Consider the following 27,963-nt stretch of genomic DNA (forward strand, 5'->3'; position numbering starts at 1 on the left):
CGCAGGTTAGCTACAGTATTACACTGCAATATCTCTCATTCTACTGCAGAATACTACAGTAAATAACAGTAGGATGCTGGCAGTAGCTTACTGTAATTTTACCGGAAATTTTGTCAGTGTGGGTTAAAGAGTTCCCAAATAATGAGTCCCAAAACTTGGAAATGACACATCTTGAAGTCAATGGGTTTTTGGTTAGAAGCCTTAAATAAGGTCTGTGGGTGACACAAGACACTTTCATGTTTTGTTCTATGACATAAAATACTTCGGTAAATACCCCGCTCATAAACTGTGAAGCTTTTCTGTCTTAAAAAAAGGCAGTCGTTACCAAGTGGCTAAATGAGACTACAGAAGGTCATCATGCTGAATCATGCTGAGCCGTGCCGAACATGACTTTAATGTCTCATTTTGGTGGCCGCAGTATGGTTGGTTTATTACCTGAAATTAGCTTTCTGCCATTTGCATTTGGGCTTCAACGATCCTAAAAGTGTTCATTTTTAGAGATTATATTCCTGGACAAAACAGACAGGTATTATAATAAATGTTTGTTCACCACTGAGCGCATTTTCTGCAATGATCCAAAATCCAAGGGAAAAATCCAATAGGTTTCTTGACAAGGGAACTGGATTTAACTCAAAGACACAAGCAGAGCTTATTTTACATCATCATGAGTCACCACCATCATCACTTCCATGATGATGATCATCATTGTCTCTCACTTTGTCCAAATTTAATTCAATCCTGATTTATTGTGAATGTCACTATTGACTTCCGCTGACCCGTATTTGTTTGGTAATGAAAGCTAATTGATAACAAAGAAGTGTCTCATCCTCATCAGCATCCCCATCCTTTTTGCTCTCAGTTTGGCCTTTTTTTGCATCCTTTCCAATCAGTGATATTTAATATTTTATACAGCCTAAATCTTTGAATGGGCTCTGTGCTGAGGGGGCTACACACACACACACACACACACACACACACACACACACACACACACACACACACACACACACACACACACACACACTGAAGGGGGATGGGAACATGCTCTTGAGTCTTAAGTCATCCAACCAGCCAACCAGCTCCCCTCGCTGAATAGATGCACGATCACCGGAACGCGAGGGGAGGCGCAACGGGCACGGAGCTGCTGGCCCTCTATATCCAGCGGCTCAGAGGCGCTCTGACTCCATTCACTCCAGAGTCCCACACAGTCAAGGACCTGTGCAGACTGCTGTAAGACAGACTCTGGATCAGCACAACACGGACAACTTTCTCCCCTGTGATTTTCCAAGAGGATCTGCACGTTTGGATTATATTCTTCTAGGGCTATTAAATATACATACAAAAAAGTCGTAATTTTGTTTAATTCTGACAGCTGCGCTTCTTTTTATATAGATATTTCTATTTATATATATATATTTCTGAGGTGAGGTTTGAAGCCTGTTGGTTGAGAGGGTGAAGGACAAGTGCAATGCGCTTCAGACTCGTCTCTTGGGATTGTCCCACTTGCGCCTGAGGAGCTATGCCGAGCCGACACGCAGATCTTGTTCAAGAGGACGCAGTCCGATGTGAATAAGTCCACTAACAGCCTCTTCAGCTTTTCACAGTTGAGAAGCAAGTGCAGCACGTAGTCTGACTGAGCCCGCTGTGCAGCTCTGACACTCCGGTTTCTCTCCCCGAGGGGATGGTTGTGGATCCTGCGGGGCCAGGAGCGATTCTGCGGCTCCTACAGAACAGCACCTTTTTCTTGTTCGGGGTTAAATCGAAATTAAAGGGAAATGAGAGCCGCACTTTGTTACTTCCTGCTGTGGACGACGTACCTGCTGCTGGCCACCTCTGAGGTAAAGTTACCACGCAGGACGGACAATCTGTGTCCCTCTGGTACCATGTCACACGCAGTGGTGCGGGGTTTCATTCCTGCGAGGGTGCAAAGTTCCCACAGAGCGCGCAGTTCTCCAACACAACTTGATGCCCGGAGAAAGAAAAGATCAATAAGTTTTATTTAAAGCCTTTAGAACAACATTATGAACTTGCGGATTTGAAATAAATTCGTCATTTAAACCAGTCAATAACTGACCTTGTCTAACATAATAAAGCGAGTAGTTTAAGATGGTATTATACGAGGTGTGATTATATGAATTCATATTCCAGAGTGAACAAACGACATATGAGCTCCAGTTACCATGAGGGTCAGTGACTATACGCGCTTTTGAGAACCAACATCGCATCTGCACTTGGACGCAGTTATTTTTGGCTTTTGTGCCGAATTTGTTTGTAGCCTGAGCCAAGTGGGCAAACGTTTTGGTTGGTCTAAGCGCTTTCATGGGAACCGCTCCGGGCGATATAAATAGCCACTGTTCCTGTAAGGCTGCACGGTTTGCTCAACTTGAGGTGCTGGCAAGACCGCAACAAGTGCACACTGTGGCGAGCTGCCGATCCATGGTAATAAAGCCCCGAACTCCTTAAGAAAACAGACAGTTTATTGTTGTTTCGCCTTTACGCACGGGAACGGGATTGGTACAACAATTATTGATGCTGTTTTGGAGCTCACTGGCATCTATTTATTAATTCGGCATCCAATTAATACTCAAAGCAGATGCTATATTATCTCATTTTCATTTTTTTAAGATTCCCCACAATCACTGTCCTGCATGCAAGGTAAAGGTTTTGGTTTAATTTACAGTGAATAGTGCTTAGTCTTAACTCATCTGGTTGCCGAATTTACCAGAATATCCTAGTGAAAAGTACATTATATATTATATTCCAGTCATTTGGCTTTCTTCCTTGCAAAAGTATATTCTTCCCAAATTGCATAATTTCTAAAGGAGGTTCGGCGCAACCCCCTTCTCCTTGCGTGAGGGGAGTAATCTGCTAGTTGTAGTTGGCACATAGTTGCAAAATTGTTCTAGAAGTGATCTTCCTGGTGGTTGTGTAAACCCAACACGTTTGCTCATACAGACAAACAATTACACACACGTTTTGCCACTGACCCGACACATCTCTAACCTTCATCTCTTGTTTGTTTTTGTTGCCCCCCTCCTTCCCTAAAGGAAGTGGAGTTTCCCCAGGAGCTGATAGACAGACTGTCCCACAGTGAAATCCACAGCATCAGCGACCTCCAGCGGCTATTGGACATTGACTCCGTAGGTAAATTCTGCCTCTTGATACTTTTATCCACAAACCCGAGTTACACTTTTAATCCTGATGCCCTAAGCATTGTTCTTACGTGATTGTGCTATTATTGATGTGACAACATTTAGTAAAGGGTAGTCCTAAAAACTGCCACAATTACATAATATGTAGGTATGCTTTTATTAGCTGTAGAATTTTGCTCCAATGTGGAATCACTTTTAAATACAGCCTATTTTTCTTATTTACCTGGGGACTTTCCATGTATGTGTGTGTGCTGGCTTAAGGAACAAGCCAAATAAATATGCCATAAATGTATACAAAGGTCATAATCTAAAATAATCATGTCTGGGAGGCCTTAAAGGGGCCACCACCAAAATGAAGAATTCCATTGTGTTGTTTCCATGGTCAAAGACAGTTTAATCAGTATTTGTGAACATGAGCAACTCTTCCTCAAAGCCAGAAAGCAGAGTCTTAAACTTGTGATGTTGTCAATTATAAAGTCTGCAGCTGCTCCATAGACAACAAATGAGTTTGTTTTCTTTCTTCTTTTATACCTAGATAAACTTTATTTTTATTGCATTTTTCTCTGTTAGAAAATGTACCTGTATACTCTGAACAGTTACCCTGGACGCTCTCTGTGTCATCTACAACCTTTTTCCCAATCATAGTCTATGGAGTAGCTCCAGACTTTATACACAATGACATTGGAAACTTGAGTTATAGCTTTTGGGAGTGAGTTTTCGTGTGAACTAATATTTGTAGTCTGTCTTAGACCATAGGAATACCATGTGTGAACTTTGTAAGAAGACATAGTTCCCCTTTAAGCCCTTGTGGTCCTGGATGAATAGATGAATTCTACATATCAAGTAATCACAGGAATCACTGGTAATATGCAGTCATCATGCATGAATCCGCTTGTGGCTAACAGCTGTTATATTCATATTTAAAACATGTGCATTTATCCTTTCAAATAAAAACATGAAAGTAGCAGCAAGTTTTTATTAAGACAAAATTACAGACATCTACACCATAAATTACTCAGACAAGGCACAAATTAGTGCATAAAAATTTCACCATAATGCAGGAAATTAAGTGTTTGATGCAACTAAATGCCTCCCCTTTAAATGCTGAAAGGACAACTACATCTTTGGACATAAGTCATCTGATGTCAGTTGGGTTTGATTAAAACAGATAGAGATTTTGCCTTTCCTGCAGGCACAGGTGGCTGAGGTACCTGAAAGCCACGCTTGAGTACAAGTACAGATATTTGACCAGAAAATGACTTTCATAGATGTTAAAGTCACCTATCAGAATATTACTTGAGTAAAAGTCTTGTACAAAATATCTGATCAGTATCTGATAGTTACTGTAATCAAAGGTAATATGCATATGTATAATAGTATTATGATGTTAAGTGTACTTAAGTAGCCTGTTGAAAGTAAAAGTACAAGTAAGTACTTCACATAATTCTGAGAATTTTGACATGTTTTTGTGTGTAACGTACACCACCTTAAAAATGGAGCCTGCATTACATTTGATGAAAAATAAGATACTTTTACAACTTCCCTCTCTTTTTAGTATGTAACTAGAATGCTTAGGAGAAAATGTAATGGGGTAAAAGTGAAAATTGACAGAATTTATATAACCTCAAGTAGTACAGATAGTACAGATACTCCTACTACTACACAGAAGAATAGTTTGGCTCACTCTGATAACTGCATTTAGACATCAATGAAGTTATGACATCAAGCTCCAAAGACATGCACATGACTACAACATTGTACAGGAGGGATCTGCCAAGTGCAGCCCCAGCGTGTGTGACAAAACCTTGATAGGTACGTCTACTGTACACATGTGACAAAGGTGGACTTTCACTGGCAGGCATTTTTTTGCAAATATTCCTTCAGCTGCTGCAATAAACTGACTTTACAGCAACTAGACTGCCACATATGTCACCCTGTAAACAGAGACAGCGGCTCACAGGTCAGGCAGGCGTCGTCAGGTTCGTGGAGGTGCTGCTTCTTCTGTGGTGGGGGTCCAGTCTGTCTCTGGCCGTCTTAGATTGAGTTACAGGGGTGCACTGGAAGAAGCTGTTTGCCTTCACATGAGCCTCTATTTACACAGGCTGCGGCCATATATCATATTCAGGGCTCTCCCCCGAAAGATTTGTTGATGGAAATAGGTAATTACTGAATTTGCTTTAACAGTAAATAATGTCAGCTACCTCAGTGGTCATAGCTCATTAGTAGCCCCGAAACTTAAATTCAGCAAGGCAACATTAGAAGCAGAGAATATTCTTCTGTGCAGCCACGCCATTGTTTTTTTGATGGACATATCAATTAGGACACATTACAGCCTCACATAATTAGTGTGTTTAAATTATTAATTCACAATCAAACCAATCTGCTCTCCAGAACAGCACCACTTTATGCTGAGCCCAGAATAGATCCCTGGAGTTCCTCTAGCATGAGAAGAGGTGTTTATAATTGAATTAACATGTCTTTCTTCAAACAGAGGAATGTTTCGTGGGGTAACTGTAGTAGGCTGATTATTATTACGAGGACATAAATCTGTCTGACGGCCAGCTCAGCAGCCCGAGCCAGCCCATTAAAAGACCTTTGACGCCAGCCAGAGGGGTATTTTCAGAGCTTTTGTTGCAGATGGCCAGGACAGTAAAGCTACCAGTATAGGCTGAACTGTACATAGCATAGCACCTCGACCAGAGAAGGAGAAAGGAAAGACCTTTACGAGGTGCACCTGAAAGTTCTGACATGTTGTGTTGTGAAGGTCACAGCCAGGAAATCACAAGTTATTTTGTTGATATCTCAGATCTCTGTCACTTGAAGGGTGACTTTATAATTCAACCTTTAAGGACATAAATGCGTCAGGATCACTGGGAAGGCCTGCAGAGCGTTAACGTGTGGCTGTGTGTTTCATTTAGTGCATGTCTATGTGAATACAAGGGTGGTGGCTTCTAGGGCAGCCCCTTGAAAGTCGGAGATTCGAATCATCAGTCGGAATCTGCAGTCAACTGAGATTTCGAGCAGTCATTTTCTCTTTTTCTATGCCGTGTACCTCTGGGGCAGTTTTTGTGCCCACATTTTAGTGTGGAGTGAGCGCTCTTGACTCTCACACTACTCTTTGGTACAGGGAGCTGCAGACATGCAGGGGGTGGCGCAGCGGAGGAGAGAGGAGACACCTTCTGCTTACAAGTGGTGAATTTACAGCTCAAAGCAACTTAATACAATACAGTCTCTGGCTTTTGTTTGATATCTAATGCCTGCAAAAAATGTTGCACGCGTACGACCCGTCTTTAGCACAGTTAGCTTGTTTACTGTATTACATCAACGCTGCGTTCAAACTGATGAAGCCCGGTCAAACTTTGAACTATGGAAAACAAAACGTACTGTCAAATATTCGTATTTAACAGCCAAATCTGAATTGACTTACATAATTCTGGGTCAGGTACAGCTCTAGTGTCTTCAGGTATGACTGACAGATGAGATGACCCCGCTTGAGTCTGCAGATGGCTGTCTGGCCCCTGAGGTGCTCCTCTCTGTGCTTTTCCTCCTCTCTAACCCCGTCTCTCTCCTTAGGCGGCCCCCCGGCCTGCCTGCTCTTATCTCTCTCGGTGAAGGACTTTGACAGAAAAGGGAACCTGACTCTTGGCATGGGGGAGAGGTGGAGAAGGGAGCGGGAGGATTCTGGAGGTTGTATTTTTGCTATACTTTACTCAGAAAGGCTGCAAGTTGTTGTGCAATCTACTTTGTTTCCAACAAGTTGGCAGAGTGTTTACCTCTGGTACAGTTGGCAGCACTTCCTGTGAACCTACAGTGCCTCAAAAACAAAGTTATTGTGCTTGTAACCTCCTGTCACGCCCAGCAGGAGCACCTTTTGCAAATATGACCTAAATTAAAACTTCATCAACTCAGCCATGTCACTGTTGACAATGAAGAAACACTTATTGAAAGGTTTATTCTAAAAGTAGAAGAAAAAAGAAAAGAGAGGAGGAGTAAAAGGAGGGAGCCGAGGTCCTCAGCTAATGGAGGGAGTAATTTGCGGGTCATGAAAGCCTGATTCATGGCGGGAGACTGTCTCCTGTCCTATTTTCTCTTGCCTCAGTTTGACGGCGCTCCGGGCGTGTTATTGTTTCTTAGTCACCTGGAACCAACAGACGAGCAAACCTCTCACTCTTGCCTATTTCTCCTCCTGCCTGATCACTCTGATTGCCTTCTCTCCTAAAGAAAACACCAACAGAAAGGCCCTTTATTGTGCTTAGAAAAGGACTCTGCTGTCCATAAAGGACTTCTTTATGTCCTCCCTCCCTTTCTCCTGTCAGCTCTGACACAAACTGTCTCCGGGTGGTCACTGGTGTGATGCCCTCCCTCACTCCCGTCCTCTCCTGACAGAGGGAGATGAATAGAGGGATAGGTGTGGTGGTGCGAGAGGAGGCACAGTGGGAGTTCAGTTAGTGACCTGCAGTGTTAAAAGGTTGTCAGGTAGAAAAAAACCAACCAGCTGTCACAATGAGTTCACCTGACAGTGCAGACAGTGTAGGTGTGTGTTTGCACATATATGGAGAGTTTGCGACACATACGGTATGTGTGTCTGTATGCTGGCCTAACAGACTGATAGTTTAGCCCTTTGAAGCAATATTTCACCCATAAACTATCATTTGTATATCACTAACTCACTCTGTTTTTCTTTCATGAAGGAAAAGTTTTTCTCAAATGCTGCCACAGTGAATGAAAAATTCAAAAACGCAGAAAATTCTTGATGAATTGAAGTCAAAGGGGTCCCATTAACAAAACTGTAATTTTACTGTGCTTAACATGGGAGCTGCTGGTCTATAACTGCCTCGATCAGGAAGTTAGAGATTTAAATCATCAGTAGGAGAGCCCACAGTCAACTTCTATTGCTTTGAGTTGAGAAGTTGTTTTGGGGTTTTTTTGCCAGTCAGTGTGTTGTGCAGTGTGCTTCCAATGACGTTTTGGTCCCCAAATTTTGCTGTGGAGTGAATGCATTTTACTTTCATGATAGTCAGATACACAGAGTTGTGTACACGATGCTGCTGCACAGAGGAAGAGACACTTTGCATTGTATGGCTCTTTGATAACATTGTTTTCTCTCTGAGCTTGTTTACTATATAACATGAATCCCACTATCACACTGAACGTCCCTCTGAACCCCATTCAAAGTTTAAAACTTTATATGAAAAAAAAAATTGTCGAATATCCATATAGATCTGCCAAATCTGTTTCAACTGACATAATTCTGACTACAGTAGGTAGGTACAGCCCTACTTTTACTTACTACTTTTATTGCTATACAAATGGATATTTTGGGGGTTGAGTGGGGGGGGTTGAAGTCTTCCTTTAATTCCAGATCTCAGCTGCAGTCAACACTTACTTTCCGTGAACCTTTGGTTCTGGGTCACTGTCTGTCTGACTGACTGCTAGACGTGCTAGAAGGAAATTCCCTCCACTCTCACTGAGGGGCAGACCTGGAAAAAGAAGGCATCCAAAAGCAAATAAACAACCAACCCCAGAGGTAGATCATGTATAGGTAGAGGAAATCCCTTCAGATGACTCCGGTCAGAGCACAAAGGAGCTGCATGAGTGGAATGTGTTTGCCCGTGGCTAAGCTTTGTTGTGCTCGTGTACATTGGGTTTTAGCATGTTATGGAGGATAATAAGAGGAGTTTGTGTAGTGTGTCTTTATGTTAAGTGTACAGGTGTAGGACTATGTCAGCCAAGTGGGTGGGTATGCTGTACCTACACACAGGTAGACCCACCCACTTAGCAAGCACTCTGTGCACTTTGGGAAAGGGCAGTATCCTGTGAACAAGCTTTATCGCTTTATAGCTGCTCTGGCACTCTTCTGTAATCCAGCTCATATTCTGGGTGGGGACCAAAACAAGCAAGCTTTATCAGATGACCATGACTGTGAATAAGCTGAGCTAGCTATATTAGACTGGGGTTAGGGAGTCTTAAGGAGCTACCACTGCAGCATAACAAAACATGTACTTTTCCAGGCTGCCAAATGATTGAAAAAGCAAACATTTTCAGGTAAATGAGAGACACGAAACCACTAATTAGGAACAGGGATAATGGCGGCAGAGTACCAGCTGTCAAATGACCACTTTAGCCTGCTGTGTGTCTGGTTGTTTTCGAAGCAGCGTGCTGACTCACCTGCGTCTAGATACTTTATTCCTGCTGGGAAAGTTAAGCCAAATGAGTGAGTTGAGGTGACACACAAAGCTTGCAATTACACAGAGGTCTGTGTGATATGCGGCCTGTGCCATGTGCACTCTGGACTGTTTACCTCAGTTTGTGACATCATCTGCAGTCGCCCCTGCCAGCCAGCACATTGAGGGGAACCCTAAACCCTTCAGGCATGTGTTACATACAGCACAAGAAGCCAGTAGAAAGTTGCCATCTCATTATGGTTGTGTGACTAACCAACACATTGTTAGTTGTGGACGGAGGAAATATAAAACATCAGTAACCTTCTGGTTAGGTCTAGGAAGCCGCCTGCCGCAGTCAACACTGTTAAAGCTGCAGCCGCAATCAACAGACTCATAGCTTATTGGTTAAATAAGCTTTTTGTGTTTGTTTCCTCTCTGTGTGTGACATCATTAACGTGGCTGCCTTCTGTTTTGACGAGGTACGGGAAACAATGTCATCGAGGAGCCCAAACACCACAAGCACCACAACCACCATAAGAACTACTCCCATCATCATGGTTACTACAATGACCTGAAGAGCTCCCAGCTCCACAGCCGACGCAAGAGGAGCATTGGTAAGACCTAAACTGTGTGCTTCACTGTGCAGCTCAGAGGTTGCATCATGATTACATTTGGCACCATATACATCACAACTTGGCACAACTTGCTACAGCATCACAATGTCCTAAAAAATAACCTCTATGTTAACCCCCCCCCCCCGATCACTTTACACTAATTTCAAACAAAGCTAATAGTTAGTGGCATTTATATGGCTTTTTTGTGGATAAAAGGAACCCTAATGAAGACGTCTACCCAGTATTTATGGCAATCAAGGAATCATGAGAAACGAGACTAGTGTGTGAGGTTGACGAGGACGTCTGACATGAAGCCTTTTAATTGGCCGGAGGCTTGCAGATCTAAGACACGCGCGTCAGGAGAGAAATATATCCTTGAGCGTGGAAATTCCAGGCATTCAGGGCTCAGGTTGCAGCTCGCCTGGGCTCTCAGTCAGATTTCTTCATAAAATGCCACGCGGTACGATATCTGATCGAGGCGTGGAGAATACCATGTAGTGCATGATGTGTGTGTTAAGACTGGCTGCACATCCCTGTCGGCAGCATTTAAACCAGCGCTGGGTGAAATGGCTGCTTGTATTCCACGTATGTGTGGCATATCATAAGTGTATGATACAGTGTATCATTTTGGCAGCTGTCCACAAAAAGCCCTCACGTTCTGTGCAAGCACATATCCTCTTTACGACCTTGTGGTATCTTACTGTAAACTCTGTGTCACATCTTTAGGTTAAAGTGCCTGTCAGAGCATTAAATCTAAAATGAATGCTTACCGCCTTCCTCTTTTTACTATAGCACACAGGGTCAAAGGCCATTATTAGATTTCCCACCCGTGGACATAAAGGTTTTCTGGTCTAGTCACGCTGCATTAACCCCAGTGAGGGCTCTGAACAAAGGAGCAGTCTCTTTTCTGTCTCACCGACTTGATCCCAAAGCTCCTTAGCTGATATGAGATCAGCTTTTTGGATGGCTTGTCTTCTTAACAGCCTTAAACAAAGTTGGGTGTGATCTGAGGTAAGACGAACAGCTCCCACATCAAGTGAGTCATCAAATAATGAGCAGTGAAGGAATGCATGAATGCAGCTGGGAGGGAATTACTACAATACATCAGCACGCGCCGCTTGGAAAATGTGTCACCGAACACTCATGCAGACCAAACGCATTAACTGGACTTCTTCCCTCCTGTTTTTTTTTTTTTTTTTGTTGCAGTAGAGGAGGCGGTCCCGGCGGTGTGTAAGACGCGAACGGTGATCTACGAGATCCCCAGGAGCCAGGTGGATCCCACATCTGCCAACTTCCTGATATGGCCGCCCTGTGTGGAGGTGAAGCGCTGCACGGGCTGCTGCAACACAAGCAACATGCGCTGCCACCCTTCCCGCAAGCACCACCGCACCGTTAAGGTAAGACTAATGCACACATCCCTACTGTTGCCTCGCAGAAAAGTCACACTTCTTACAGTCACTCCAAACACGATATCTTAATCAGCTCATTTACTCCGCAAACACGCCCACTTCCGCTAACAAACCTCTGCTACTTTCCCTCTTAACAGGTAAGTAAATCATACGAGAGGAAGGGTTTGGTTAACCTGCCTTTCATCACAATCCTTTCGTCCCTCTTTTCAAACCTTGTTATAAGTTATAACATTTTGACAAACAGACAAATGACCCCGTTTGGGACTTTTTTTTGGAAGTTGAAGCAGCTGTGTGCTGCTCTGCATTTGAGGTAGAACAACGAAAGAGCTCCATCATCATCCCGTATTGAAACATAAAATGCGCTGTCCCTTACTGACGCAATACGAGATGTGATCTGTTCCACATTTTTGTGCAAAATACTGTTAAACTTAAGATAATGCAAACAGTTTGCTCAAATATTGATGGGGACAATTCTGCCAGTGTAAAAATAATGGTAGGGACATGTCTCTACCATCTCTATTCAAACGTATGCCCTTGCTTCATTTCAGTGTTCCCCTCTCCTCTGAGCCTTCTTGGCTTGTACCCAAATAGTGGCCACCTCACCTCCGCTGCCCCCCACCTTCTCTCCTTCCATTACAGCCGATCACCACCCTCTCTCCTCACCACTCTATCCCATGTTTGGCGAGAGGCCAGGGCGGCTGTGCCAGGACAGCGGGAGGGAGGAAGAGAAGGAGAGGAGACAGAGGACAGGGAAGGAGGGTTGTTGGCACCTTCAGCCAGGACATCTGTTGAAGGCTTGAACAGGGAGGGATGCTGCTGCCAGATATAAGACAGACAGAGAGAGAGAGGGAGAGAAACAGCTTCCTGTGCCTTGAGAATGTCCTGAGTGTCACCGGCTACTGCGCAGCCATTCCTCTGCTCTCTGTTTGTTTGGCCCTTTGTCTTTTCTGGAAGCCTGGAGGAGATGAGGTGACAAAGAGGCAGAGAGAGGGATTGAAGGGGGTTGCACTGTTCTCAGAGGCTCTTTGGCATCGGCAGCTTGAAAACATGTCCTTCTGTTCAGGATCAGAGGAGACACCGTGGCTGGAGCTGAGTCGTATTTCTGCTGTATTTACACTAGCTGGTGCATGGCTCCGTTCAGAGGTATGGGAGTTATGTGCTCTGTTCTGTCAGAGACAACCGGGGGATAAACAGGATAGCCTGGAACACTCTGACTGTGTTTGTGTTTCTCTTTGGACTCTGTTGTCTCTTTAATCATTGTGATGTTGCCCGGCCATGAGCTCTCAGACATCATGCAGGGATTTTAAAGATGCTGCCTCAATAGACCAGAGGAGTAATAAAATAAATACCAGCGCTGCCTGCCTCCTTCCCCTTGGCACACTGGCACAGGTCAGGGAGATTTCAGCATTCTCCTCTTTAAAGCCCGTGACACTCCAAGCTGATGGTTGGCTGTCTGCTCACGTTGGGCGATATCGATCGCCTGCGGCCCTTGGCGCCACGGTGTATCCTGTACTGTTGACCCTCATCAAGTACTTTTACTGTGGAGTACAACTTTTAAAAAGTTTAAACATTGTAAGGACAAATTAACTAATAATGTAATTTTGTAATTATGATAATTAACTTTGAATATAGTTTTTCCCTAGCTTTTTTCTTTTTATTTCCCTAGACATTTTCCCTTGGCTTTTTAAAAAATAATTTTTAATTACATTAATGTCTTGCAATTTGTGTAACATTTCCTACCAAGTTGCTCATTACCTTCTTTCCCATATCAGCCATGGAGCCAGTCAGTGAATGAAATCACTCTGATTAGGCGTTCAGCTCGCCACATGAGAAGAGCAAGGGAAAGGAGGAATGTTAACAAAAAGCTAAAGTTAGGAGGGAGTGAGGTTGAAACAAACTTGTTATATTAGATGAGATTATTTTTGCTTTGTTCTTTCGATACTGTGTTGTGTAGTTAATGTGCTAATGGGCTAATTGGTGTCATGGCAGTCTACTGGTTTCCTAATTTAAATGACTATTACAGACGTCTACCGATATGATGGGGTATCTCCTTTCATGCAGGTGCAGAATAGACATGCTTGTTGGCTGTCACTTGCAATTTTTTGGCCGAGACACGGTGACGTGAGGGTGATGTAGCATGGGGCTTTAATTGCTGCTTTTCTGATATCATCTTGGTGTGTCACGGCTTTTAATTGCAGAGTAGAGACAGTGAGGCTGTACTGACAAGACGTCCATTGTAGGGCACAGGGCACTGCATCCAGGGCACAGGGTTTATGGTCAGAGATGCTGAGTCACAGTGTTTTGAGAGCTCTGATATACACCACAACCCCGTGTGTCTGTCTGCATGCAAGCTTGTCTGTCTCGCTGGTCCTCCAGACAGTCAGTGCCTCAATAGGGGCTCTGTCTGTGATCACAGCTACGAGGACGGGATGGAGAGACACCGATGGCGGACAAGACACTATAAGGCTAGATTCATCTATTCCTGGAATGTCTATGCAACTTTGTCCGTGTCCCCCTGATGACATTGAGGACAAAATGAGCACACAGAGCGGAGATGGACCTTCAGGCGTGGTGGGCAGGATTTGACTGGGGAGGGGGGGCGTTTTTCCATGTGGTTAAACCCGCAGGCGAGGGGGACCGAAGGCGTCGTATCCCTGGAAAGGTCATTCGTCAGGGCTCGCTCCGGTCAGGAGACATTCACCACATTGTGTGTGAGAAACATTGTCTCATGCCAAGTTTTTTTTTTTTCTGCCTGTCCTCTCAGCAGTTCGTCTGAATAGGGGTTCAGTTTATGCTTCTCCCTCCGTTTATTAGAAAGCTAAAAATGTTGCCCGTCTACCCTGTGCCTGACTTGTTTTCCTTCTGCTGGCCAAGGATGGGAAAAGAACACACTCGCTGTGTTTCTTTCCATCTCATGCCACTATGCATTTGTCCAGTGCACCTTTATTTATTTATTCCCCTTCTTCTGTTTCTCTCCGTCTTTCCTTTTTCATGCTATGGACCCAAAAAAAAAAGGAAAACGAGTCTGAGCAGGCCCTGTACTGTACAAGCCTGTCCTGTTCAGTGGCAGGGTTATAAAAAATGCAACTTTAAATAGGACTAGCCAGAGGGAGGAGAAGGGGTAGATCCTAAAGTCACTTTCTCTCTTGGTCTCCCCTCGTTTTATATTTTTGCTTTCTCTTGAACTTCTTTTGCACTTTGGCCCATTACTGTCATAGCATCTCTATAGCTTTATGCACACGGTACATTCATATTGTTTTTGTGTTTCCTGCATGCCATGGCACTGAAACAAGACAGTAAATGAGAACAGTGTAAAGATAAGAGCCATTAAGAGCAGGTTCAATGATCATAAAAGGGATTAGTGAGAGAAACAGAGATGGAAGAAAAAACAGACAGGAAACAGACAGGAGAAAGGCAAATTCTTAATGAGTTTTTATGTATTCAGACTCTATCATCCCAGCATTACTTTAACTCCTCCTTCACCCTTATCCCACCTCCTTTTGCACTCTCGATGACACCACATTCACTCCCCCCAATCCCAGTATTTTGGCTCTGCCCCTTCTTTTCCATCGAAGTGATTCCTCCACATTTCTTTTCTTTTCATTTTGGTGTTTTATCACAGAAAGCAAGCAGAACATTTTGGCCATTTGCCTTTTTTGTGTCTTAGTATTACAATTTATATATGACATGAATTGACATGAGAAAACAGCAGAATTAGCAGAGGTGGGACCAAACAATTGTTTTGCAAGTCACATCTGAGTCTCAGATCCTAAACTTTGAGTTTCAAGTCTGAAACAAGTCAGAATGTGCTCTCAAAAAAGTGTAGCCAATATTAAATTCACAAAAACGGAGAATGTTTTACATGTCCACACTCTCTGTACTAAAGAATAATGTAGAAGTCATCAAAATATGAGGACCAAAACGTCCCAAGACATAGGATACACTCAAAAGCACATGCAAGAAATCAAATCAAAACGAAACAAAAATGACTTCTACTTAAGTTAATCTTTGTCAATTGAGGGATCTCCAACCGATAATTTGAATTTCCTGATATCATGTCATGAGTCATTGGTGTAACATCCAAGTCTAAAGTAATCAATTTGTGAGTCTGACTCAAGTCCAAGTCCTGTGACACGAATCCACACCTGAGAATTAGTATATCAGCGGTGTTTTCATGGCACAAGACAGATTTTCTCAAGATTGTTAATTTCTCATGCTCTCTCCTTTTGTCATCTGCCTCCTTCTCTTGTATTCCTCCTCAAATCTTCCTCTCTGTCTGCCGACAGCTGCAGCTGTGTCCAGTATTTCTGATGGTTTTCTCAATGCTTTTGGCTCCAAGGCTTGCTGGACGAACTTGCTCATAAAACAACTGGTGATTTTGGACAGTCAGAACTGAAGAGACTAGTTTACAAGGTGTGTCTGGGATAGAGAGGCAGCAATCTTGACATGCATGTGTGTTCTTTTGCACATTAGTCTTTGTGCATCTGAATGTGTATGAGTCTGTGTGTGTGAATCAAAATGCCTCTCTGTTTGTTCTTCCTATGGGGCTGAATAAACAGCCCATGACACAGGCAGAAGAATGGAGCTGTCACTCATCCTCTCACTCATTAACTCCCGAGGCTTCTGCAGTGCATTTGGTCTCTAAGTTCTCTATTTTCCATCTCCTTGTTCACAAACCCACATGAGCAGATACATAAATGACCTCATGTGATATCTGTAATTTCATTTGTGTACCAGTAAGATAATCAAGAAGATCCAATAAATAGGATACGCTGCCAACTATCAAACCAGCTTTGCATCATAACAATGTGGGTAGTGTGTGTAAATGAACTTTGGTAAACTTCCCTATTCTTATCAAAACTCAGATCTCCCGGCTCATCTCCTAACGGAAATTTTAGCAACCTCAAAGGCTGGTGCTTGAGGTACAGATTTAACCTCCATATTTTTATATGAATGCTACCACAGATATAAAGAGTCGAGAAACGGATTGAGAGAGAGAGAACTGCCACTCTCTCTCTCTCTCTCTCTCTCTTACTCAAATTCAGACTAAATCAAATGTTAAAAGTAGGCAGTGCTGATCACATATAAACCAAGATTATGTAACTGCAGTGCCTATTTCTTGTCTAAAATGTCTTTAGAAACATAGAGATTTTGTGTACTGTTTGGCTGTAATATGAGACTTTGTGAACAGAAAATGAGCGCCATTCTGTTTCCATTACTGTTAAAACAGGGGCTGAAGAAACTGAGATCAAATGGTAAAATGAAGCAACACTGATAAAACATGATACAAGATTCTTTTACTGTAATGACCTTTTCTTGGCTAAAATGTCTTTGGAAACATATTTTAGTACGCTGTTTAGCTGTTAAATGAGATCGTCTGCCAGCTGCTATGTTATTTCCTATGGAGAAGTAGCCAAGCTTGCATTACATCACCCAGCAGTGGAAGCATTTATTGCTCTGGTGCGGCAAAGTGCATTCTGGTAGTTGTAGGTTTTCTGCATCTTGAGCAAAAGCGAATGCCATAGCTTGTTTCCTCTGTTTTCTCCGGTCATGTAGCACCAATTTCACAAGTGTTTGCATCTTTCTAGACAGCCCAGTTTTATGAAAAGACCATCCAGTGAAATATTTCCAGTTTTCTTGTGTTGTCCTCCAAATGAATACACAGTTGACAATCAATGGTATTCTCCTCTTGTGTCAAGGACAGCCCAGAAAGTGACTGACATAAAGGAAAGCGAAAAGAAAAATAGAGAGAAAGCATAAATGAGCTGCTAATTATACCCTTGAATCCCACAAAGTAAAAAATGGCAAAATTACAGTATTTGTGCTGTAAATGGTATTTCAATTTTCAAATATTCTAAATGAACCCAATTAACAAAAATAGAAACCAAACATGAGAGCTAACACTTTTCATTGACTGAATAAGGAGCTTTGATCTGAATGGCATAATTTGCAAATTATAAAGCTCAGTTTCTCTCATTTGATTTGGTTCAGTAGCTGGAAACTTTTGATGTTCCTTGAAGCATTTGTATAAGTATTTTGGCAGAGGTCAGAGGGGGTCGTCGACACACATCTGTGTAAACCCGAGGAGATTGTTTGTGTGTGTGTGTGTGTGAGTGAGAGAGAGTGCTCTATGTTATGCTACGTAAACTCGCCCACCGCAGCGCAGGGACAAGGCCATTTGTGTGAAGCGGCAGCAAGAGGAAGACGGGCCGCAGAGTAATGAAGTGTTGACGGCTGCTGGATCAAAGCGGAGGCTGACAGAGGCCAGGCGGATATAGCCACAGTGCTGAGTGTGGGGGTCCACACATCTCTGTGCACTGGCCCTGGCCCCGACCCCATCACACTCACACACGCACACACACACACTGACAGTTACCTCAGCGACAGTGGGTCAGATCCGAGTGTTGGGGGAAGCAGTAGCTGTAGCCCTGTGGTTGTGTGCGACCCTGACTTACGGGGTGTTTCATAAATAAAAGACAGTGTGACGGTGATACAGTGAGCATGATTTATGATCGTCTGAGGGGTCCTGTGGATTACGTGAGGAGGGGGTTCGATGGGAATGAGGGGCCCCCCTGTTTGAAGTCCTTTGCAGCTGTGAATTATTTTCCCTTTGATTCACTCAGCTCTTCTACTAGATGAAGAAGGGTGAAGGAGTTTGTGTGTGTGTGGATAAATGCGTGTGTGCACGGCGGGGGTTGGCGGGGCGGGTCAGAGACCATGGGAGCGTTACGACCAAGCCAGAAGCCGCAGAGTTTGGCTACTGCCGCACCGGCTGGAATGCATCAGCCCTAGCGGGAAAAGTAGCAGCCGTATTTTAATCATATTTTACTTCATTTCTGTTATTTTCCTATACTCCTCCTCTCCTGTCCTCCCCTTCGCTCTTCCCCTCTGACTTCATCCTCCCCCTCCACCTCTCCTCTCTGCTCAGAGTCTGATTGTCTGTTATGTGAAATAGTTGTTCACTCCCTCGTTGCTCTTTCTGTCTGGTTCCTGCAACATCTCCCACTCTCTAATTTTACCTCTCTGCCAGTCTTTCCCTTTTATTGTATAATTTTTGCTCTCTATTATTAAAGTCTGATTTACTCTTTGAAATTCACTGTGTAATGGCTTTCTCATCTGCAGCCGTTCTGTAAAAACAGACAGAAAAATAAATGGAAAGATTACACATCTTTTGGACATATCTAACACTGCACAATGACTCTTTTGGTCTCAGGGGAAGGGAATCACTTGATGTGGTCAGGCGCAGATAGATATTCACATCCAGTGATACATTAACGTGTGAGAAAGAGAAGTGGAAAGAGAGCGGTGTTCAATGAAGTGCCTTTTTGGCATTGCAGGCCCGTGAGTGATGTGATAAATGCTCCCCTTGCTTCCCCTCTTCTCCACACACTGCCTTTGATAACCCCTGAAAACCCTCTGCAACATGGTACGACATCAGTTTTCTTGTGCTGCACTCAGACGTCTTTCACATGCATTTAAAGCTTTGAAACCTGAGCAAATTGGTTTTATTTCATTTTAAAACATTACTAAAAAAGCCAAAAGCATCTTGGCAAGAGATTGCAAGAAATTAGGACAAGTGACATAGTGACCTGAAAATTAGTTTTAAGAAAGACAGATTTTTTTTTTTTAAATTACTAATCGTTTTTATAAAATCGTGAAGTAAACTATTACAATTAATTTTAATTATATATATATATATATTATAAACATTTTTAAATCTCTCTCTATATATATTTATTTTTTTAACCCTTTTGTAATCAGTAACTTCTTCCTGTGTTTTTGACAGAAATTAAACAAATTGGCTCAGGTTTCAAAGGGTTAAACCCGTGTGGGTGTGTGTGTATGTGTGCCTGTGTTGTTGGGGGTTGAAGCAGAGGGCAGCAGCAGGTTGTCTCTGCTCCCCCCGTCCAGTGTTCAGTAGGCATCTTCTGCGGTTTGCTCACACTCTGTCTGCAGATCATTTTGCCTTTCTTTCCTCCTTCCCCAAACTCTCCCCACTTTTCCTCCACTTGCTCACAGTTGTAGCATCTCAACAAGAGCTTTTTGTCTGAGCATCTCCCTCCTGATAGATGAATCGCTACCCTGTTCAGCCTCTTCGCATCCGTCCATTCTCCAAACACACATGCATTCTTATTTATTTTTGCTCGATTCTGTCACTGGTCCAGTACACGACGGCCCGCAGTGCACATCCACAACCCTGGTTGTGTTTTCCTTGGAAAGCCAGAGTAAAACTTTCCCCTCCATCATGCTCTCATCAGTGCTTCGTGCTCAGGGATTTCCCAATTAGTCCAACCGGGACAATCGGCTCCACACAGAGACACTGAGGACAAACCGAGGGGGTGCACTTCCCAGAGCCCCCTGCCTCACCCCAACCCTCTGGATCGGATATCATTACACAGCCGCTCGGGGGGACTCTTTCTCAGGGCCCCGGATTTCTAGGGAGTTTAGAGTGGTTTGATTTATACAAAGAGAGTGTGGGGCCCCTCGTCATAGCATGGGGGTCTCTTTCTGATGTATGTTTTATGTGGGAAGTCATTGACTCTGCGCCGGATAGGAAGCCGGTGTTCTTTGTGCTGCGAAGAAGTGGCTAAAAATGGAGAATTAAATATGGACGTGGAAAAATTGTAAGAGCAAAGGCCGGCATCCCTGTGGGGTTAACACAAGAAACAGGAAACGAGATAGAAAGAGAGAGTGTTGACAAAGTGGGCAGAGCGGTATTATAGCACAGTTATACACATTCACAGACAAATATGAAAGTGTGCTTTTGTGTGTATCCTGCAGGGAGTGTTTTTTACCCTGCTGTGTGAGGGGCAGGGAGACAAGCCTACTGCTGGGCCTCTCATCAAGGGGGCCCATCGCTTTATCCGTCTGTCAATAGCTGTTTGTTTGGCCAGAGGAGTTTGTGTGTGTGTGTGTGTGTGTGTGTGTGTGTGTGTGTGTGTTTGTCATTAGGATCAGCCTCAGTAGTAAGTGTAAGACATTGCTGACTCTTTGGCTTCTGAAGTCCCCTCGGCTCAGAGATTCCCGTAACTGGAGACACCAGAACCGTCCACAGAGACAGCTGCATGTTTCATCTCTCAGTCAGATAGTTTGATTAAAGAATAGTAATAATAATAATAATAATAGTAATCTTTATTTGTATAGTACCTTTCATACATAAAATGCAGCTCAAAGTGCTTTACATGCAAGAGTACTAACATTTAAAACCTATAAGATGCGTATGAGATATGTGTATATAAATACATATATATACTCATACAAACACACGCATACATACGTACATATACATACATACACCCACATTTTCATATAAATAAAAAAAATAAAATCAGAAGTATTTCAGTGTTGGAAAGACGGCCCTTTAGCAAAACTAGGATGTCTATGCAGTAGAAAGATGCAAAAACTTTTGGAATAGGTGCTATATGACCAGAGAAAACAGAGGAAAATGATGGTTTTGCTCAAAAGGTAGAGAACCAAAAACCACCAGAATGGACTGCGCCACACCAGACCAATAATTACTCCCGCTAGTGGGTGGCGTAATGTGTCCCCATCTGTTTGAAACAATGGCTGGCAACCCACACGAAAATTTAGTACAGTGAAACAGTAAGCTAAAACATGTTTGATATACCATTAGGGTTGAGAAATATAGAACGCTGTATTAAAATCTTGGGTTATATTTGATCAGCACTGCTCGCTGTTTGCTTCTGGTTGTTTTGGCCATTTTAGAGGAAGCAGTATGGCGCCCGCTTCCTGTTCACAAAGCTCTTGCTATTACAGCCAAACATGGCACCAAACATTTTAGATGAGAATTGGGCAGTGCAGTAATAGGAGGTTTGTCTCTTGATGCACCTCTATGGTCTTTGAGTCTGCGGTTGGTGGCGGGCAATAAGAAAATGCAGAAGTACAGCCTGTAGTTCAAGCAACAACTCTGAGAGCCAGCGATAGTACTGTTTTGCATCAGTTTGCAGAGTTTCGCTGAAGAGGGAAGAGATTCAGATTCAGACATGATTAATCCCGCCGGGGCAATTTGTTTTAACAACTTCCTTTGTACACACACAGTACTGTGTAGACACATAAATAAAAAAATAAAGATATGACAAGGAGTTTAGTGGAATGAGGGAATCCATAAATAGAATAAAGTAATTAAGTTAGGAGGGATATCTGGGCACTGGCTCGATTAGGAGGGGAGTTTACCACAGTTCATTTACACACACTAATCACACTGTTTTGAAACAAAGCTGGTGGAAAATTAAGTATCTCTGTAAATATGAACAGTGGCTTTGTGTCAGTTTTAGGCCATTCTGTGATGCCATCTGCACTTTTGGTGAATAACAAAATATACCTTTGCTAACTTCTCCTACCCTGTGAGTGTAATATAGTTCCCCAAATAAGTAACCCAGAAACTAAATGTTAATAGGTAACAGATGAATGTCATCGAATGCTAGTCATGATCACGGTCAGTCCCTCCTCCCTCTTCCTTAAATAACTCCCCTCTGTTTGCACACACACCCTTGCGTTCCCTAATGAGAGTGATGGTCCACCTTCCTGCTCTCAGTTCTTCCCCGCTGCGGCCCTCTCTCTCTCTCCGATAACAACAACCCAGACACCATTGTCTTCTGTTTGCTCACTGCATACCTCCTCTGCTTGCTTACCCTCTTTTCACTCCCTCTCTCATCTATCCACGGAAAGAAACTGTTACAAAGGAGCGCCTGGTGAAACCGCCGGTCCCCTGATTTCAATTCTAGCCTCCCCAGACGACCCTCCAGTCATCGTTACAGCACTGACACGAGCTGTGCGAATGTCAACATTATGCTTTGTTTTATCAGACATGGATTGGTATGTTCGTTTGTCTGCATGACTAATTCGCCACCGAGAGCCAGCCTTGGCGTTGTGCCACGGCAGGACAGAGGAAGAAAGCCTCTCATCGTTTTTCTGTGCGTGTGTGAGCCTCATGCTGACTGCAAAGGCGTGTTGTTCATAACACTAGAGAACGCTGGGAGATTGTCGGCCAATATCCTCTCTCGTGCAGTGACCAGGAAGATGGGTGAAGCGGGGGGATATTGTTTCCATGTGGCCCCGGGGCCCTTGGTGGTGGATGGGAAGGTTACCTGCCCTTGGCACTCACATCAGAGAGGGAAAAGCATGTGGCCACCTCCCCTGAGTTACACAACAAGATCATCATAACCTCCACGCAACCTTCTCTATTCAGCTTTCATCTAAGCTTTAATCAACATAGCCTATTCATAACCCTCCGAGGATTGGTCCTTTTCATTACTAGCTGTTGGGTGGGAAGTGGAGGTCAGAGCTGTTGTGTTAAACTGAGAGGGTGTTAGCTGGACTGAACGATAGGAATTCCTGCATTGCTTTTGTGTTAGATTGGGAGAGCTTCTTTCTGTGGTCCTACTGCTTAGATTGGACAATGCAAAGCAGAGATACTCAACTAGCTTTGTTTTGGGGCCACTTTTGTAGAATGACAGGAGGCTAGGGGCCAGTTTTAGCAGCCTCATACATGTTTCTTGGATTTTAAGACACTTTCTAATTTGAAGACTTTTCTCGGATTTTGAGATGTTTCTCGGATTTTGGAACATTTCTCGGATTTTAGGACATTTCTCAGAATTTAGGATTTTTTTTCAGAATTTAGTATGTTTGTAGGATTTGAGGACATTAGGGGCTTAGCTAGGACCTCTGTCGGCAGTGCAGGGGATCCTGCACTCCACTAGCACTTTTTTTAAGGAACCAAGCTCTATTTTGATTCTGTTTTATGCGCTCTGGTACATTTTGTATACTGGAAGTACGAAAAAACAATTCCAAGTGTCAATCACTTTATTTTTATTGTGAATTGGAAAATGGTTGGGGGGTCACCCAGCATCCTATTGGGGGCCAGATTTAGCCCACGGGCCACAAGTTTAGTATCAATGATATACGGTGTATTTCTTGCATGCACGTTAAGCAACATTCTCCGGATCTCATGAAGAAGTATTAATGTGGTTTAAAACCAGCATACATGTCAGAACAAGGCGAGGGAGTTTAGGTGTGAGTCTGTCTGGATGTGGATGCTACAGGCCTGGAGCAGTGGGGGGATCTTCCAAACTCTCTTCTCCTGCCAGGGTAAACCTTCCCTGGGCCTTAGGGTGTATACCCCCCCACCTTCCATCTCTCCTCTCCCATTGTTTGAGCTTGCTTGGACAGGGTCATACACTCCATTCAGTATTTACACACCTGATCAACAGCCCATAGAGCACACAGCGAGCGGAACCCAATGCTTTAGCCTCTGAGGAATGCTGCCGTCACACTTCAAACACGGCGGGGCAAAGCGATGGCTGACGGTTTTTTTTTTAAACGAGTCGTTTATGAAAGAGTCATCAGTCACAGCGCTACGCCTCTTGATGTTAGGGCATAGAGTGTGCACATTCATTGACGACACATGCGTATGGCAAAGAGTGATGATGCGCTGGAGCTGGCTAACCATTTTTTCTCTTCCTCTCTTCAGGTGGCAAAGGTGGAGTACGTGAGGAGGAGACCCAAGCTGAAAGAGGTCTTTGTGCGGTTAGAAGACCACCTTGAGTGCGTGTGCACGTCACAACATCATGTGGTGGAGCAATCAGATGCAGAAACAGGTAAATGTGACCCTCAAAGTTGTTACAAATCATTGTTATGTTGTGTCCCAGCGTTGCCTTTTTGCAGAGAAATCACCCCGAGGCTGAGTTTGACGGCCCACTCTCATCCCTACGTCATCCTGCATCATCATGCTGTGTCTGTCTGGCTCTTTGGCTTTGAACTAGATGACCTTTTTCTATGAGTGCTTCCAGACACACCTGTGAGGTGGCCTGCTATCGCAAAACTGTAAAGCTTTGTGTCTTGAATGAAGACGTCTGTGTGTGTGTGTGTGTGTGTGTGTGTGAGAAAGTGTATGTGTGTTAAGGGAGGGTGTCCAAAGGCTGCTTGGCATGACAGCAGGTAAATGCGCCACTGCCTTGATCTGAAGCCTTTTTCTCCCCGGGAGTAGATAAGCGCTGTGATGTGTGCTGATAAAGCATCTCAAGTATTTATAGTGTGTCATATCTTTGCACTCTCTGCTTCTGTCCCAGGGCTGTTGTGCCTCTCTCTATATCATAAACCCTGCTTCTTGCTTTTAACCCTCCTCCCTATCCACCCTCTCCCCAACTTTGTGTTTTCAGGCCACCATAGGGCTAAAGGTAAAAAAAGGAAGCCTAAAAAGCTAAGGCGCAGCAAGGATTTATTGGCAACATAATAAAGTTGCATTCATTACCCAAAGTCCACTGGAGAGCTGTGAAGGGAACAGGTAGGACTTTAGCACTGCAGCGTCCTCTTACCTTTTGGCACTGCAATCAGGGTACGAGGAGGGCCTGCCAATCACCATCACCAATCACATCACAGCCAATCATTGTGAGGAGAGGGAGGGCCAAGGAGTACCATGCTCTGTGCCCCGATGCTGCATGCTGATTTTGTGGCCTGCTGAGCATGCACACCACATATAACCACTTTGTGTCACAGTGCTGTGCATGTGTGTGGTTGTGTGCACTATTTTGGTTGTGGTACATCCACTGTGTGTCACTGTTTGTTTCACTGCTCAAAAGGCACCCTTAAATCACCTCATTATCTTGTCATCTGTAATATTTCAGTCCATTCAGGATTTTGTGATGTTGAGATCAAAATCAATTAATGCAAATTCATCCAGCCCCTGTGAATTCTGTGCAACCTTGCAATTTTGTCCAATCACCGCAATCCTACTTCAAATTTAACTTATTAACTACATCATTTTGATGTAGAGTTTCGTGCAGTGTATTGATTCACTCTGCCCCTCTGTCTCTGTTTATCACAAGATGACTGTGCCTGTGACAGAGTCAAAGACACACAGTGACAGGGCAAACTGTTAGCATCACAAAGCTGAAGTTACCCAATGGTTTTCAACAGCTCTAGCGACAGAGTCGAGCCATTTTGCTCAGTGTCCAATGTTAACCGCTGTTGTGGGGCTTCTTCCCAAGCCGCAAAATATAACGAGTAGTGATCCGATCATGTTATGCTGCTTTAGCTCCTGATAAATGTCAGAGACCAGGACAAGAGCCTCTCCCAGGGATGTTGCCTCAGCATTGTGTCCACAGGCATTGGCAGATCTATGATGATCTGCTGTTACTATACCGCAACCATCACAAATAAATTCCAGTTCTGTGGGAGACACTAATTGCTCGTAATAATACGCTCCAAATCGGACACAGCAAGTATTAACAACTATTTTTGCATTTTTCCTTTGCCTCTGCAATTTAATTGAAAAAAAATACCTATAAACATTGCAAAATGTATTGCATTTTTTTTAATGAGCTGCCATGGAATCAGGCATTTAGGGTTGCAGCAATCCCCCAAAGCAGCCGACAAAATTCTGGAGGGACTGATGTTTATTCTTATCGAAAAGAAACCCTTTTTTTCTTGTAAAATAATGTACAACAAAAGTTGTAATGCCCAGCTCCTTGTCTTTTACGCACACAATAACACATATATTTAAACTGGACACAGTGATGGTCTGATTACTGTGTTTAAAATCTGGAGAAACATGATTCAGATCATTTTGGGTCTTGTGTGTGTTGTGTCAGCTTTTTTGAAATGCATGGAGAAATTTATGCAATTGGGGAAAAAAGCGAGAATCTATTTTTTCTTTCTTTTCATTATGTCACCTGTTTGTTGTGTTGTAAAAATTGAGATATTAATCTCAGCTCTTTACCTCTCCCCCAGTGGACGTGAGGTGAGACCAATCAGAACAAGGGACTTCAGCGTGGGAGGGACCGAAATAGAGGATGCCACCAACAGGAGACCTGCTCTGTCCTCCTCCCCACTGCCATGCCACCTTCATTCTTTTAAAAAGACTTTTCTCTTAAGATGAGAGACTTACAAAAAAAAAAAGACAGACAACAATAAATAAGATGCCAAAGGTGCTTTTTTCAAAACAGTAACCAGTGATGATGACTTCCTCTGTGGTGCGCCACCCACCCAGACAACTACACCCTGCTGCCGATTAAGAGGAATAAGATGCTGTAGAGCTCGGGCAGGGCGGAAAGAGGCCGAAGGGAGATGATGAAAGGGATTTGTGTTGAACATTTTGACAGACTTTGTTTGAACAAGATGCACAACAGAAACAGCTATGAAACAGCTGGATCAAGCTTTCGTGGGAATCTGGTGCTTAGACTCCGAAACAGCGGTGGACGACCTCCAGCTGGGCAACATAAAAGTGCCCTGCCCTGTTTAAATGACTCTTGCATACACAGGAAGAAAGAGAGATATAGGAAAAGCAATGGAAAGACAGAGAGAGAGAGAGAGACAAATGGAGATATGATTTTTTTTTTGTCAAAAGACTATGGAGTATCAAACATTTTGAGCTTTTGGATGTTTGCTCTGAGTAAAGAGGAAATCTTCTCTGAGACCTCTGGTGGTCTGTGACTTTGCCCACTTGCTATGTACAGTTTGATTTGAAAAGGAAGATGCGCCGCTACTTACAAACTATTTATATGTGTGGACGTTTGCTTTTTGTCTCTTCCAGTACAAAAGAAACAACAAAAAAGGATGTTCTAACGATCTTGGAGACATGCGAGAGTTCTGTGTGGTTCGGTTCTTTGTTACCATCAGAATCACAATCTCAATTTTTTTTTTTTTTTTAGTCAATGTTATTGATGTTTCTTATTATATTACAGTATATCTGAATGATGTCAAGTCTTGTATATGGTTTGGATATATGTGTGCAAGGAGGATTTGTGAGAGTCAGTACAGGAAGATGCTTTATTTTTGTTATGAAATATATTAAGCTTACTTATATCCAAGCAGGAATTATGTTTATTTCTGTTGTTGTGGTTGAATGTCTGTATTTAATCCATTGGAAAAGATGCAAAAATGTGGGCAGGGGGTGCAGAGAGAAAAGTGAGTTGCTATGGTGTAGTTTATTCTGTTGCCATGACAAGCATTGCCAACAGTTAACAAGTGGCATTTCACAAAAACATGCAAACAGCACGTCAATGTGTCTTCATGCCAATAACACACAACGTGATTTCTCTCCTACGTGAGGCTTTTTCAACTATATCACTTGCAACATTGATAAGGAAGATGCCTGCCCACTCTGCCTCACAAGCACACATGTTGTGCCTGCAAAGAGCAAAGTCCACTTTAAACAGTGAATGAGCGAGCAAAGCAAATCGACAAGTGCATGAATGGGCTCCTTGTTTGGCCAGGCTCTACTCGTCTGTTGACAGGAGAACAAATCTCTGTTCACTCCACCCCTGTGAAGGTCCACACACCTTATGCAGCCGCATACCATCAGGACAGATGATGATGAGTGCTACGAGGAGGCCTGAAAACAGTACAGCGCTAGCCTGAACCCGTGCCCCCGATGGAACAAACAATTACTTCCTTACCAGTTCCTGTAACACAGTGATGAATGTGTAACCAGGCCAACGCAGAGCAAAAACAACAACCGTCTTGCCGCCTGTGTTCAAATGAGGAAGTCAAAGGCGAAAGAGTGAATCACTGTGACACTGTGAAGTGAGTCAGGTGAAATCAAATGAGAAAAGTTAGATTAAAATATGGCAAAACACAAACACACACATACACACACACACACACA

At 43.4% G+C, this 27,963-nt stretch overlaps 1 protein-coding gene across 4 annotated transcripts; it reads left to right on the forward strand.

The window, feature by feature from the left end:
• Positions 1 to 1,193: 1,193 nt before the first annotated feature.
• pdgfab (platelet-derived growth factor alpha polypeptide b) lies at positions 1,194 to 27,963 on the forward strand. Of its 4 annotated transcripts, none has more exons than XR_006106740.1 (7): positions 1,194 to 1,838; positions 3,048 to 3,144; positions 9,796 to 9,930; positions 11,137 to 11,327; positions 23,830 to 23,956; positions 24,518 to 24,642; positions 26,088 to 27,963. XR_006106740.1 is itself a non-coding variant. In XM_042505771.1 (6 exons), the coding sequence occupies exons 1-6, from the start codon at positions 1,776 to 1,778 to the stop codon at positions 26,099 to 26,101; spliced, it is 627 nt and encodes a 208-aa protein (XP_042361705.1). In that variant the 5' UTR covers positions 1,194 to 1,775; the 3' UTR covers positions 26,102 to 27,963. The 4 variants fall into 4 exon arrangements, 2 of the variants coding, with proteins under 2 accessions (XP_042361705.1, XP_042361706.1); XR_006106741.1 differs by having other exon boundaries at positions 11,140 to 11,327; XM_042505771.1 differs by lacking the exon at positions 24,518 to 24,642.

The sequence above is a fragment of the Plectropomus leopardus genome, chromosome 17 (assembly GCF_008729295.1).
Source record: "Plectropomus leopardus isolate mb chromosome 17, YSFRI_Pleo_2.0, whole genome shotgun sequence".
Classification (NCBI taxonomy): Eukaryota; Metazoa; Chordata; class Actinopteri; order Perciformes; family Serranidae; genus Plectropomus; species Plectropomus leopardus.

Bases quoted from the DNA above. Each gene is read 5' to 3' on its own strand.
- pdgfab (XM_042505771.1), top strand. From the start codon at position 1,776: ATGAGAGCCGCACTTTGTTACTTCCTGCTGTGGACGACGTACCTGCTG. The intron at 3,145-9,795 runs GTAAATTCTGCC...TGTTTTGACGAG, and splicing joins ATTGGACATTGACTCCGTAG to GTACGGGAAACAATGTCATC. The intron at 11,328-23,829 runs GTAAGACTAATG...TCCTCTCTTCAG, and splicing joins AGCACCACCGCACCGTTAAG to GTGGCAAAGGTGGAGTACGT.